The sequence below is a fragment of the Panicum virgatum genome, chromosome 6N, assembly GCF_016808335.1.
Source record: "Panicum virgatum strain AP13 chromosome 6N, P.virgatum_v5, whole genome shotgun sequence".
In the NCBI taxonomy this organism is placed as follows: domain Eukaryota; kingdom Viridiplantae; phylum Streptophyta; class Magnoliopsida; order Poales; family Poaceae; genus Panicum; species Panicum virgatum.
The window spans coordinates 39,467,272-39,478,926 of record NC_053150.1 but is presented as its reverse complement, the minus strand read 5'-3'; the positions used below and the strand labels follow the sequence as shown (position 1 = coordinate 39,478,926).

Here is an 11,655-nt window from a genome sequence, read left to right as displayed (position 1 = left end):
ATGTTATGTAATTTTGAAATGTGACTGATGGATTTGTTTCTCATCAAGTGACTGATTTGTTGGTTGTATATCAGTCACATTTCTAGGCTTGAACTTTATTTGTTAGTTTTTTTTTGAAGCAACAGGAGGAGTCCAAGACTCCTACTGAATATATATATTAAAACAAAGGAAAAAAAGTCTTTACAACGCGAACTTCAGGAAACAAAGAAAGAAAGAAAAAAAAATCAAAACTAAAACTAGGCTCAACCAAAGGAACTTATCCATTCTTCTAACTTTATTTGTTCGTTGTATCTCATTAAATTTTCTAGCCATTGGATGCAAATCGTGTGGTTGAAAAAAAGTGACTGATGGAATGTTAAATTTCAATCACCTGATGCGGAGACATACCCATTCAGCCTCGCAAATAAATTCCATATCTTATTGTTTTGAATTTTCCGACCAAAATTTAGGTGGTGTTAGTTTGGTAAGAGAGATTATTTTTTGCTTTCCGGCAATATATATAGAACATCGAAAACGGAGTCCATATACGAATGGGAATCCGTTTTCACGTAGGGTGCTCCTGCCGTCTGAATCGGGTTTCCAAATAAATTGTAGGCCATATTGTCTAGACGATTTCCGTTAATTGCAAGCGAATTTTAGAGTGATGTCAGTTGGGTTGGAAAGGTTGTTATTTTAGCTTTCCATCGACATATAGAACGCCAAAAACGGAGTCTATATGCGATCTGGGCGTCCGTTTTAGCGTGGGCTGCTCCTGCATTCCGGGCTCGCAAATAAATTCCACGTCATATTGTTTCAAAGATTTCCATTGACTGAGATCAAATTTTAAAGTGATTTCAGTTGGGTTGGAAAGGTTATTATTTTAGCTTTCCATCGATATATAGAACATCGAAAACGGAGCCCGAATGCGACTTGAGCATCTGTTTTTGCGTGGGCGGGCTCGTTCTGCAGTCCGAATTTGGTTTGTATTATAGCTCTGATTCGAATTATTGGATACAGGAGGAGGAAAGGCTGACAGCAGGGTCCACTTGTCACGACGGACTGTGAAACCTTATTTGCTTTAATATTATACTAGAAAAATGCCCGTGCGTTGCAACGGGAAAAAATTATTTTAAACACCTTTAGATCAATATATATAGGAATATGCCTCACGAATAAATTTCATGTTGTATTGTTTTGAATTTTTTTCGTTGCTTGCAAGTGACATTTTCTCATATGCAGCTCCTCCCATCTGAATCGGACTTGCGAATAAATTTCATTGTCATATTTTTTCAATGATTCTTGTTGACTGAGAGCAAATTTTAGTGTGGTTTCAATTGGATTGGAAAGGTTATTATTTTAGCTTTCCATCGATATATAGACCGTTGGAAACGGAATCCGTATGTGATCTGGGCGTCTGTTTTCATGTGGACTCCTTGTGCAGTCCGAATCTGGTTCATGAATAAATTCCACGTCACATTGTTTTGACGATTCACGTTGACTGAGAGTGAATTTTAAAGTGATTTTAATTGGGTTCGAAAGGTTATGATTTTAGCTTTCCATCAATATATAGAATGTTGAAAACGGGGTCCGTATATGATCTAGACGTCCGTTTTTGCTTGGACTCCTGCAGTCCGAATCTGGTTCGTGAATAAATTTCACGTCACATTGTTTCGGCGATTCCCGTTGACTGGGAGCGAATTTTAAACTAATTTTAATTGGGTTGGAAATGTTACGATTTTAGCTTTCTATTGATATATAGAACGTTGAAAACGGAATCCATATGTGATTTGGGTGTTCGTTTTTACGTGGACTCTTCCTGCAGTCCGAATTTTATTATTGACAAGCAGGGCATGGACCATAAATCTTTATTGGTTCCCACCTGTCACAACGACCGTGAAATCGGGACCGTGAAACTTTATTTATTTTAATATTATATAAGTATAGATAGATAGGTATAAATATAGATATAGATATAGATCTATTCAAAAGGTAAAAAAGCTATTTCCCCCTGGCGATCCCCAATCCCTCGTCAGCTCGAAGCGCTAAACCCGACTCGCCGGCCTTGCCCCGTGTCGTAGAGCGCCCGGCCGCCCCTCGCCGCTACAGTGTGCCGCGCCGCCGCTTTCCGTGACAGTGCGCCGCGCCTCCTCGCAGACGCCGCCAGCCGGAGAGTTTGCCCCGCTGTCCCGCAGCCGCTCGCCTTGAGGTTGCCGCGCGGCGGCCCATAGCCACTCGCCCTCTTGCGTGTGTGCGTGCGGCGATGCCGAGACGAGCCGTCATCGTCCAAGCCGGGGCACCGTGCGTGTTGTTGCGCCAGCAGGGCCGCCCTCGCTCCCGTCGATCGCCTGTCTCCTGTCATGGTGTGTGCTGGCGTCGCTGCGGCGTTGGACGCCCCCTCGCCGTCGTCCACGTCATTCCCTCCGTCATCCTCGTTGGTTTCCTGAGTCGCCTGGGATTGCCACTTGCAACTCGACTGCACGTCTGCGACAGCCAACCGAGGGACGGGTCCGCGCATGGAGAAGGCTGATTGCAAGGCGGAGTCGAGCGCACGTCTGCGGCAGCCAACTGAGGGGTGGCGGCTCCAATCAGATCCACTGCAGGTCTGCAGCACACAAAACTCCACGAGGACAAGGGCCACTGGAGGAGCCTCACGGCATGGTCGAGTCGAGCGCGCCCAATCGAAGGCAGCGTGCGGCAATGCTGGCGAGGAGTATCTCCGCCGTTAAGGGCTGCGTAGTCGATGAGGACGAACTAAACCGCACACGAGAGCTGTTCCGGCATCATCCGTGGGATAAATCAGAGTGCACAATTACCAAAAAAAACTAGACCTACGGGGGGAGACCGCCCCCACGGCATTACACTAAGAAGAAGACCTTCTCACGCAGGTCTAGAAAATCCCCGAACCTCTGCCACACCCGTACATAGTGGTCCGTTACCCGTAAGAAGGGCCGGACCCCAGCTATGCTTTGGACATGGGACAAGCGAGGGAGTTTTTTTTCTCTGTGCGAGCCGGGGATCGAACCCCCGACCCGGTGGTTTTCGCTGCCGCACTCCAACTAGCCGAGCTAGCGCTCGTTCGCAGAGTGCACAATTACCATGATACCCTTAATACCATTTATTTTACTATATAGAAATATAATCCAAATTACTTCAGAAGTACCAGCAGTACTTATCGATTTTACCAAAAGTACCAGCAGTACTTTCCAATCACCGTAAAAAAGCAAGACCTGAGATTTGGAAGGAAACTGCTGCCAAGGTGCACATATTTGTGGCTGCTTGATGATCGATCGGTATCTGGTGTCGGAAAGTACCTAAAGATGCAAAACCTAGGTAGTAAGATCATTTGTAGGTGCACAAAGATTGTAGGATTTGTTGCTTTCGAAAAACTGTGATGGTCTTTATTAGTTTCTGCTCCCAGACAAAAATTGTAGGACTTGTTGCTTTCAAAAAACTGTGATGATCTTTAGTTTCTTCCTCCTAGACAAAGATTAATGTACCAGTAGAAAACAAGTTAGGTTGTTAAACTACATTATTATGTTTTTAGTTCAATTGATGTCATTGGTTTGCCCAAAAAAAATGTTCGGAGTCCATTGAACTCATAAAATAAACAATTGATAAATTATGGAGGGACTATGGTCTAGCAGCCCCTGGTAGCTATGCTTTGTATTTTACTTGTATATCTGTGAACGACCAATGCTAACTGAGTACCTCACTAATGCTAACTGGTTTTAGACTTTTATTAGTACTCATAGATTTACGATGGTTGCAGGAACCAAGTTTGGTTAATCAACATACAAATTTGGAAATAATTAATTATCTGACGTACTGTGCAAAAGACTTGGTATGATCATTTCCAGTTTAGAATCATTCTTATTATTTGTGTTTCTCCCAAACCCAAATGAGTAAGCATTTCTTAATTCTTCCATTATGGTTTCCAGAAAGAGGTTGCTGTTGCAACTCCTTCGAAAATCATGTTGTGATGGTGCATTTTCTCGATGTGGTTGGGTCTGCGGTCATCTTCATCTAGCGGTTGCCCTGGCGATGGAGACCAATGATTGCAAACAGAGGCATTGAAGAACTTGGTTGTGTTTCTTTTTGTTTGCAAGGCTTTTGTGTGTCTTGCAGTGGATAGTTGTGTCCTCGGTATCCTTTCCATATGTATGTGTACTTATTATGTACCAGTTGCAGTTGATATATGTTTTCCTTATACAATCTAATATAGACAAGTGATTTATAAAAAGACTGGTCGTTCAAAATGTCAATTATCCTGTTATGAATTTTGATGGGGCCATTGTGTAATTTGTCGAGCTTCATTGCCTCGGTTGCTATCAGCGTTACATATTATGTAGATTTTGCCTTCGAAGTGAATGCTTTTGACATGATATTGGAGGATATTTGATCAGAGACGTACAACGAGTGCAATTGACGAAAAGTAATGTTTCCTTTCTTCTAATTTGGGTGTGAAGGACAATTGTTTAGATATGTGTGCTTCATGTCACCGTTACTTCTGGATGCCCTCAAGTAAAACTACTGCATAATGTGTATAATTGTTTATCCATGTCAACTGACCATTGTTAGAACATCATGGGACGATTTTTGTTACTCGTAGCAACGCATGGGCACAAAACTAGTCCCATATGAAGACACCAACCAGTCTCTCTCTCTCTCTCTCTCTCTCTCTCTCTCTCTCTCTATATATATATATATATATATATATATATATATATATATATATATATGCCAACCAATATTGTGGAACCAGCTAGCAGAACTCCGATCCTTATGGATGCACATTCAACTTAAGAAGAGTTGTATATTACATAAACACACAAGTCTAAAGGCATCGATGACATAGCATCGTCAGGAGGTAGCTGTAGCAGAGATGGATCATCCATCCGTACGTACGTCCATCAGTGGTGCGGAAGCAGCAGCTGCTTCCAAGACGTCGGAGGTTTGGGAGCGGGGAGGTCCACGACGGCGATCATCGGGCTCCGCACGGTGTGCTTGGCTGACGCGAGCGTGACCGCGCCGTGGTACACGCGTCCAGCGGCCGGCGTGCCGTAGGAGGCGACATACAGCGTGTACGAAGCCTTCTGGCCCGGTGACGTGAACTTCAGGGAGCTCGGCTCCACTGTGACCCCCACGTCACCGGGCACATCGACGCTGATGAGGTAGGTCTCCGGCTGACCGTCAAATGAGGTTGCTGCGACGTTGGTCACCGTCCGTTTGAGGACGAAGGTGGTCGGCAGCAGGGGTACGGTGATGGACGGGTAGTTGAGGTCCGCCTCACGCATGGTGGGCAAGACGGAGCAGCTCGCGGTGGCGTCGTCGGTGATCCTGCGGAATGCGTCTTCGTTGAGGACGGAGCAGACGAGCGCGGCGTAGTCCGCCTCCCCGATGTCGTAGACGAGGCCCGGGTCCAGGGCTCGGGTGATGTTGACGTGGCCGGCTCCCGTCGAGTAGATCCCGGCAGGTGTCTTGTGCTCGTTCCCGATCGCATTGCCGGCGTTGTCCAGGACGTCGGCGGTGGTCATGAGCGCGGACCTGATCGCCGCGGGAGACCAGTCTGCGTGCATCCTCCTGAGGAGGCCGGCGACGTGGGGCGTCGCCATGGAGGTCCCGCTCATGAACTTGTAGTCGATGCCGTCCTGATTGTAGGGCACCCCGGCGAGGACGTTCACGCCGGGGGCGAGGAGGTCGGGCTTGGCGATCCCGGGCGTGAGCTTGCTGGGCCCTCGCCCCGAGAAGTAGCCAACGAGCGGCGCGGGCGTGAAGCCGAGCACTGTACCCACCGGCGTCAAGGATGCAGACGACGACGAGAGGGCGTAGTCCTTGAGCTTCAAGTGGTCGTCGTTCGATACCTGAACGAGACATAGGACGTACTCGTTAGTTTGTACTGCTGCTTTTCTTATGATCTACTACTATAATGCAAGGGATCGGAAGAGCTAGCACCTGCCTGCCGTTTTCAGTTGAAAAAGAGAGAGAGAGAGAGATACCTGGATGACCCGTGGAGACGTGTAGCCCTTGAGCTGGAACGTGAAGCCCTGCTTCGGGGTCCCGACGAGGACGACGGCCGTGGCGCCGGCTGCCAGCAGCTTGTCGGGCTGGTCCATGGGAGTCGCCGCGTCGCACACTACCACCTTGTTCTGCACGCGCTCCTGCAGCTCCTTCTCCGGGAACATACAGTAGCGGTCTCTTCTTCCCAGGGCGTCGTACTGGTAGGAGAGGTTCGCCGGCGCGGTTGTCGTCTGCCACCCGTCGGCCGTCCAGTCCCCGCCGCAGGACTCGCCGACGAGAGGATCGCCACCAGACGACTCCGGCCTCAGCAGCAGTTTCGACTGGAGAGACCGGTCGACGGTGCCGGCTCCGATGGTGAAGAGCCAGGGTGCGTCGTTTTGCACCGACGACACGTCCGGGCCTTGGTTGCCGGCGGCGGTCACCAGTGGGACGCCGCGTGCCATGGCCCTGTAGCCGCCCACCGCGATGGAGTCGCGGTCGTAGGTCACCCTCGCCGGCCCGCTGATGGACAAGCTGATGACGTCCACTCCGTCTCTCACCGCCGCGTCGAGGCCTTCCAGGATGAACGCCTCTGGACACCTCTGCCTGTTGCCCACTAGGCCGCAAACCTTATACACGGCGACGTGAGCCCCGGGAGCCGTCCCCGAGGCCGTGCCGTTGGCGAGTCCCTTCCTGTTGAAGGAGACTCCGTGCACGGGAATGCCCGCCGCCGTGCTCGCCGTGTGGGTACCGTGGCCGCTCATCTCGTCGTCTGGTGCCTCTCCAGGATTGACAAGGTTGCGCCCACCGATCACCTTGTTCGTGCAGTCGAACTGCTCGCAGGTTCCTTTCCACCGCGGCGGCGGCGGCGGCATGCTGCCGTCGTGATCGGCGAACGAAGGGTGCTCGTAGTCGATCCCGCCGTCCACTATCCCTACGATGACGCCGGCGCCATACCTGGCCTGCACCCAGACCCAGGAAAAGATGTCGTCGCCGCTCGCGAGGCCAAGGAAGTAGGGCGTCCGCGTCGTCTGCGGGTACCGGTAGCCGCTCGGCATCACCGATGCGACGCCAGGCTTCCCGGCCAGGTCCTCCGCCTCGCTGTCGGTCAGCAAGGCGGAGAACCCGCCGAGCGCAGTGTAAGAGGAGAGCAGCCGGACCCGCCCGTCGCGCGTCGTCCTGCTGGGCAGGAGCGATGCGTGGTACGCCCGGTGCGCCTCCATATTGTGCATGTCGTGGAGGCGGCTGCCGTTGCCGGCAGGGGGGAAGTGTATGAACGCGATGTAGCGCCGGTACCCGCCATGGGTCACAGGCTCCAGCTCCAGACGTGCCGCCGTCGCCGCCGCGGTGGCGGCCAGCAGCAGTACGACTACGAGCAGGGGCCACGGTCGTCGGTGACCCACCTCCATGGCGGGCTCCTCTGCAGTGCAGTGTAGGGCCAGGGGGTACTGTACTGGTGGAGGTGGGGTGGACTAGGCGGCGTGTACGTGGAACGAATTGGAACTGGATCGAGCTTCCTGGCCTGCAGGCCCGGTCCTATTATATAGAACCAATGCCGGCCGCAAGAACCTGACCGAGGTCGTGCTGACTCCTGTTGCTTCCTTCCTTCAGCGACCGTTTGTATGTTGATGTTGCGTCCCTCCCTGTGCTGTGATGCACGTTTCGGAGGCACCGGTTATTTAGCGAGCGTATGTATGTTGCGTCCTTTCCTTCAGCGACCGTATGTATATATGTATATGTTGCGTCCCTTCCTTCAGCGACCGTATGTATGTATGTTGCGATCATAATTTAGTTTCGTTGTAGATTTTATTATACGCCCTTTTTGGTTAGTTAGCTTTGATAATAACATAGGTGGCCGGGGTAATCCACGTACGTGCAAACATTATATTGTAGTATGGATACATAGATGGAAAACACTACTAATAATAAACAATAAAAAAAGATAAACCATCATGCCTATGCCGTTAATTAAGTCGTATATATGGTCGTCCATATGTGACGTACGTACGTGGTGCCACACAACAAATGATGCGTCGCACGGTTACGGCCAGGTGGTGTTCGTCATCAACAACGACCTAGCGGAGCCGGCCGGCCAGCACGCTTGCTCGGTCGATCGGCCTCGGTCCATCTGCTTCCCGTGCCATGTGCAGCTAGCCCGGTACCTTACTATCTTGCTGCAAGCATCTATCCGGAACAAACTCGTGCATTGTTGCAAGCATCTATCCGGAACAAATTGCAACATAGCAAGCTAGCTAGCTAGGCGTGGTTTATCATCGATCGATATGGATGGGAAGGTGCAGTTTCTGTTGCATGCAGATATATATGCCCGGTAAGCTAGCAACCTAGCATACATACATGCTGTTGCAAGGCGCGGTTCTATTTCTGTTGTATATGATCGATCGATATTTCTGTTGCAAGGCGCGGTTCTATTTCTTGCATTGCATGCTGCAGGAAGCTAGCTAGCACTAGCAGACTAGTAGAGTACTAGTATTTCAGTAGAGAATAATCCTTGAGATCGATATCGGAGCGGTTACCTCTAGCTAGCTAGGTGGTGTTCATCACATGCTGGCAACGCGCGTTTGATGGATGGAGATTCAGTTGCAGGAGGGAAAAAAGTCAAAGAGGGTATATAAGTTTGCATATATGTCTTCATGCAACAGAAGCACCTAACCTTGTATACATACCTACACGGCTACCCCATATATATGCCGCAACGATGGGACGTGCGTGCTGGCTGGCCAGCTGCATGTGCGACCATGTATGCATATGTATATGCCGTCCACATCCTCCAAAGACGACGATATGATCGTGCCAGCACCCCACATATGTCCTCCAGGGTGAGGCCATATACACCAGTGTACACGCTACACGGTGTCCTATATCTCTATCTATGGCGCGCGGCTTCAGAGCCTATTTGCGTGCCATCCAACTTTGAACCGCGCACGCGCTCACCCATGCCATGCATTGCTTTCGATCCCATTGATGATTGCATTGCTTGCAAGCATCGACCAGCAACAAGCTGGAACCAATTAATTAAATAAATTGCAATAGCACACCCCAGCTAGCGACGTATGTTCATATGTATATGTATACCGATCGATCGTATACAACTTGATGAACGTATGTATACGAAAATAAACGGCAACGCATCAACTCAAGGTACCTGCATGTGCGGAGAGGAACTTATTAAATAACTAGCAGCCATGCACCGTGCGACAAGCACGTGTCCACAAATAAAATATGATTCCTGAAAGATGAATAAAAAATGTAAGTAATCAACTTAGATATAGTTTTAGGTTTTCAAAAAAGAATATTAGGAAAGATCATATTAATATCAGGGAATGCGTCCTACAATTTTTTTACGCGACATCACTCTCTCGTATAACCACACTCGTTTTCCTTCCTCTTACCATCTCTCTCCCTTCCTTTTCTCTCGATCTCTCCCCCATATTTCTCTCTAACCCCTCTTCCTCGTGCTTCCTCTTTTATGTGAAACATTTCTATCTCTACCTCTCCCTTTTTATCTCATGCAACTTCTTCCCCTTGTCTTTCTTCCAGTATTCTTCCTCGCTCTCCTTCTCTCATGTTAACATGTCTCCCTACCTCTATCTCCTCCCCCCCCCCCCCTCTCATGTAATTTCTCCACTTCTTACTCCGCCTTCCTTCCTTTCCTTATTTGCAGGTAATCTTCAGAGCAACTTATTGGACACGGTCATGGAGCGCTCTTCAAAAAAAAGGAAAAAAGACCGCTACTCAAGTGGGCATGTCGAATTCTGGAGACCCTAGCTATGGAGATTTTTGCCAAGCACGGGTGGCCATCTTTTAGAAGGATTAGCTTTATCCTGTTTAGCTCTTTGAGAGCTCTTTTATCACTGTAATAAAGATTGGTTAAGTGCAAACCTCTTGCAGAGGCCGGAATAAAACTTCCTTTTTCTAAAAAATCCACCTACACTTCTCTTTCGCGTAACCTTTCCTCCCTAACCCTCTCTTCCTCTATCGCTCAGGTATAGGTACTGCAACATTTTGACAGCAACACTTTATATATCTCTTCTCGACATTTTTTGCAATCAGTCAGTTTTGCTGATGGTATTAGTATTCACTAGAAAATTTAGAAATAGGTAAAGATGAACTAAATCAGTTGAAATAAACTTTTATCAGTAAACAGGGCCAGATTACTCAACCAATACAAAGTAGGACCAATAATTGATTTCTAAGTAATTTGAAACGTAAATAATAATAAGAGATGAAGACTTTGTTTATTTATGAGATCTGAGTATATATCCTAGCGTCATTGTGTACACAAGAACAAATCAATCAGCAAACAAATAAGGATAAGAGATTGAACTGGCTTCTGAAATAATTTCTTCTTGTCATTTCATCCTATCGTGTGACGGCCAGTTTGCCCCCTTCCTACACGGAACCAGATCCGCTAACTTTAAGTCAGCTGGACATTGTGGCTGACATGTGGGCCACGCTCACGTGGAGCCCACATGTTAGTGGGCCAAGTCCTGCTAACTTAAGTTAGTGGAGACTCATCATTCCTACACTGGGGCAGCTGGGCATATCCCCTAAAAAAAAAAGCTGGGCAGGGGCTCCAGCGCAATTACCGCCCACCGGTGAGAGGTGTGGGCGCACCTGCAGACTTGCTATGGTAGCTTGCCCATAGGTCACAACACGCAGTCGAGGAGGATGTGATCAAGGAGGCAGAGGACACAGAGGGGTTGAATCTGGCGACCACGGAAGACGAGTCGAGGAGGCAGAGGATGATCCCAATGGCGCATCTTAGGTTGCGCCACTTCTCTTGCCTGCTCGAAGCCTCGAAGGCACCAGTGAGTGCGGGGGTGGTGAGGTCTAGTGGGGATCTGAGAGAAGCAGAGAGAGGGGAGAAAAGATGTAGGTTTTCACCTCGTGTTTATGTAGCATGGATCACAAAGCTAGGGAGCCAAGGGGAAGGGCGCACTTTGTCGATCTGCTGGAAGTAGTCGGTGCTCGAAGGAGTCGGTGCGGCGTAAGGTCCAGCCTTCGGTGGCCTTGTCGACGACAGTAGAGAGCCAGGCAGGTTAGCCGGCAGCAACCTACTCATCGTGCGCCTTGTTCGCGAAACTTCCACCAAGGCAGACTGTGCCAATGCCATGGATGCCCTTGGGATGGGATAGGGAGAGGACTGTGGAAGGCAAACATAGCAGGAAAGAGCACAATGAAATCTAAAATCATATTGACATGTAAAATTCTCGTTGCAGCTGCAAAAAGGAGTCTGTCGGTGTCGTTGAAGGGGATTTCCTATCTCGCCCAAGGTGCATTTGGTGATTGGTGATGGTGCTAAAACATCCTTCTAGCATTGAGCTTGGGCCAGTGGTTGATGCCCTAAGAACATCGCGCCTGACATCTTTGCTGCTTCTCAAGGCCGCAAGCTGTCGGTTCGGGAGGCCTTGGCTGAACAAGCTTGGGTGCGCTGCATTGACCTTCAAGCGATCCGAACGACCGACCACTTAAAGAAATTTGTGGATCTATGGTCTTTCACTCAATCAGTTTCGCTGAGCAGAACACTGAAGATCGCATTATCTGGAACCACAATACTTCTGGAGCATATTCGGCGGCCTTAGCTTACCGGTCATATGAGCTTCAATCTTAAAACCCTCATCTGGAAACCTTGGGGCCCTTCCAAGTGTAAAGCTTTCG

The 11,655-nt window shown here is 49.1% G+C and overlaps 1 protein-coding gene across 1 annotated transcript; it reads right to left on the bottom strand.

The window, feature by feature from the left end:
- Positions 1-4,889: 4,889 nt before the first annotated feature.
- LOC120678157 (subtilisin-like protease 3) lies at positions 4,890-7,385 on the bottom strand. Its single transcript, XM_039959310.1, has 2 exons — positions 5,976-7,385; positions 4,890-5,840 (listed from the first exon to the last, which is right to left on the bottom strand). The coding sequence occupies exons 1-2, from the start codon at positions 7,383-7,385 to the stop codon at positions 4,890-4,892; spliced, it is 2,361 nt and encodes a 786-aa protein (XP_039815244.1).
- Between the last annotated feature and the right edge of the window lie 4,270 nt (positions 7,386-11,655).

Bases quoted from the DNA above. Each gene is read 5' to 3' on its own strand.
- LOC120678157 (XM_039959310.1), bottom strand. From the start codon at position 7,385: ATGGAGGTGGGTCACCGACGACCGTGGCCCCTGCTCGTAGTCGTACTG. The intron at 5,841-5,975 runs GTATCTCTCTCT...TGTCTCGTTCAG, and splicing joins CGTCTCCACGGGTCATCCAG to GTATCGAACGACGACCACTT.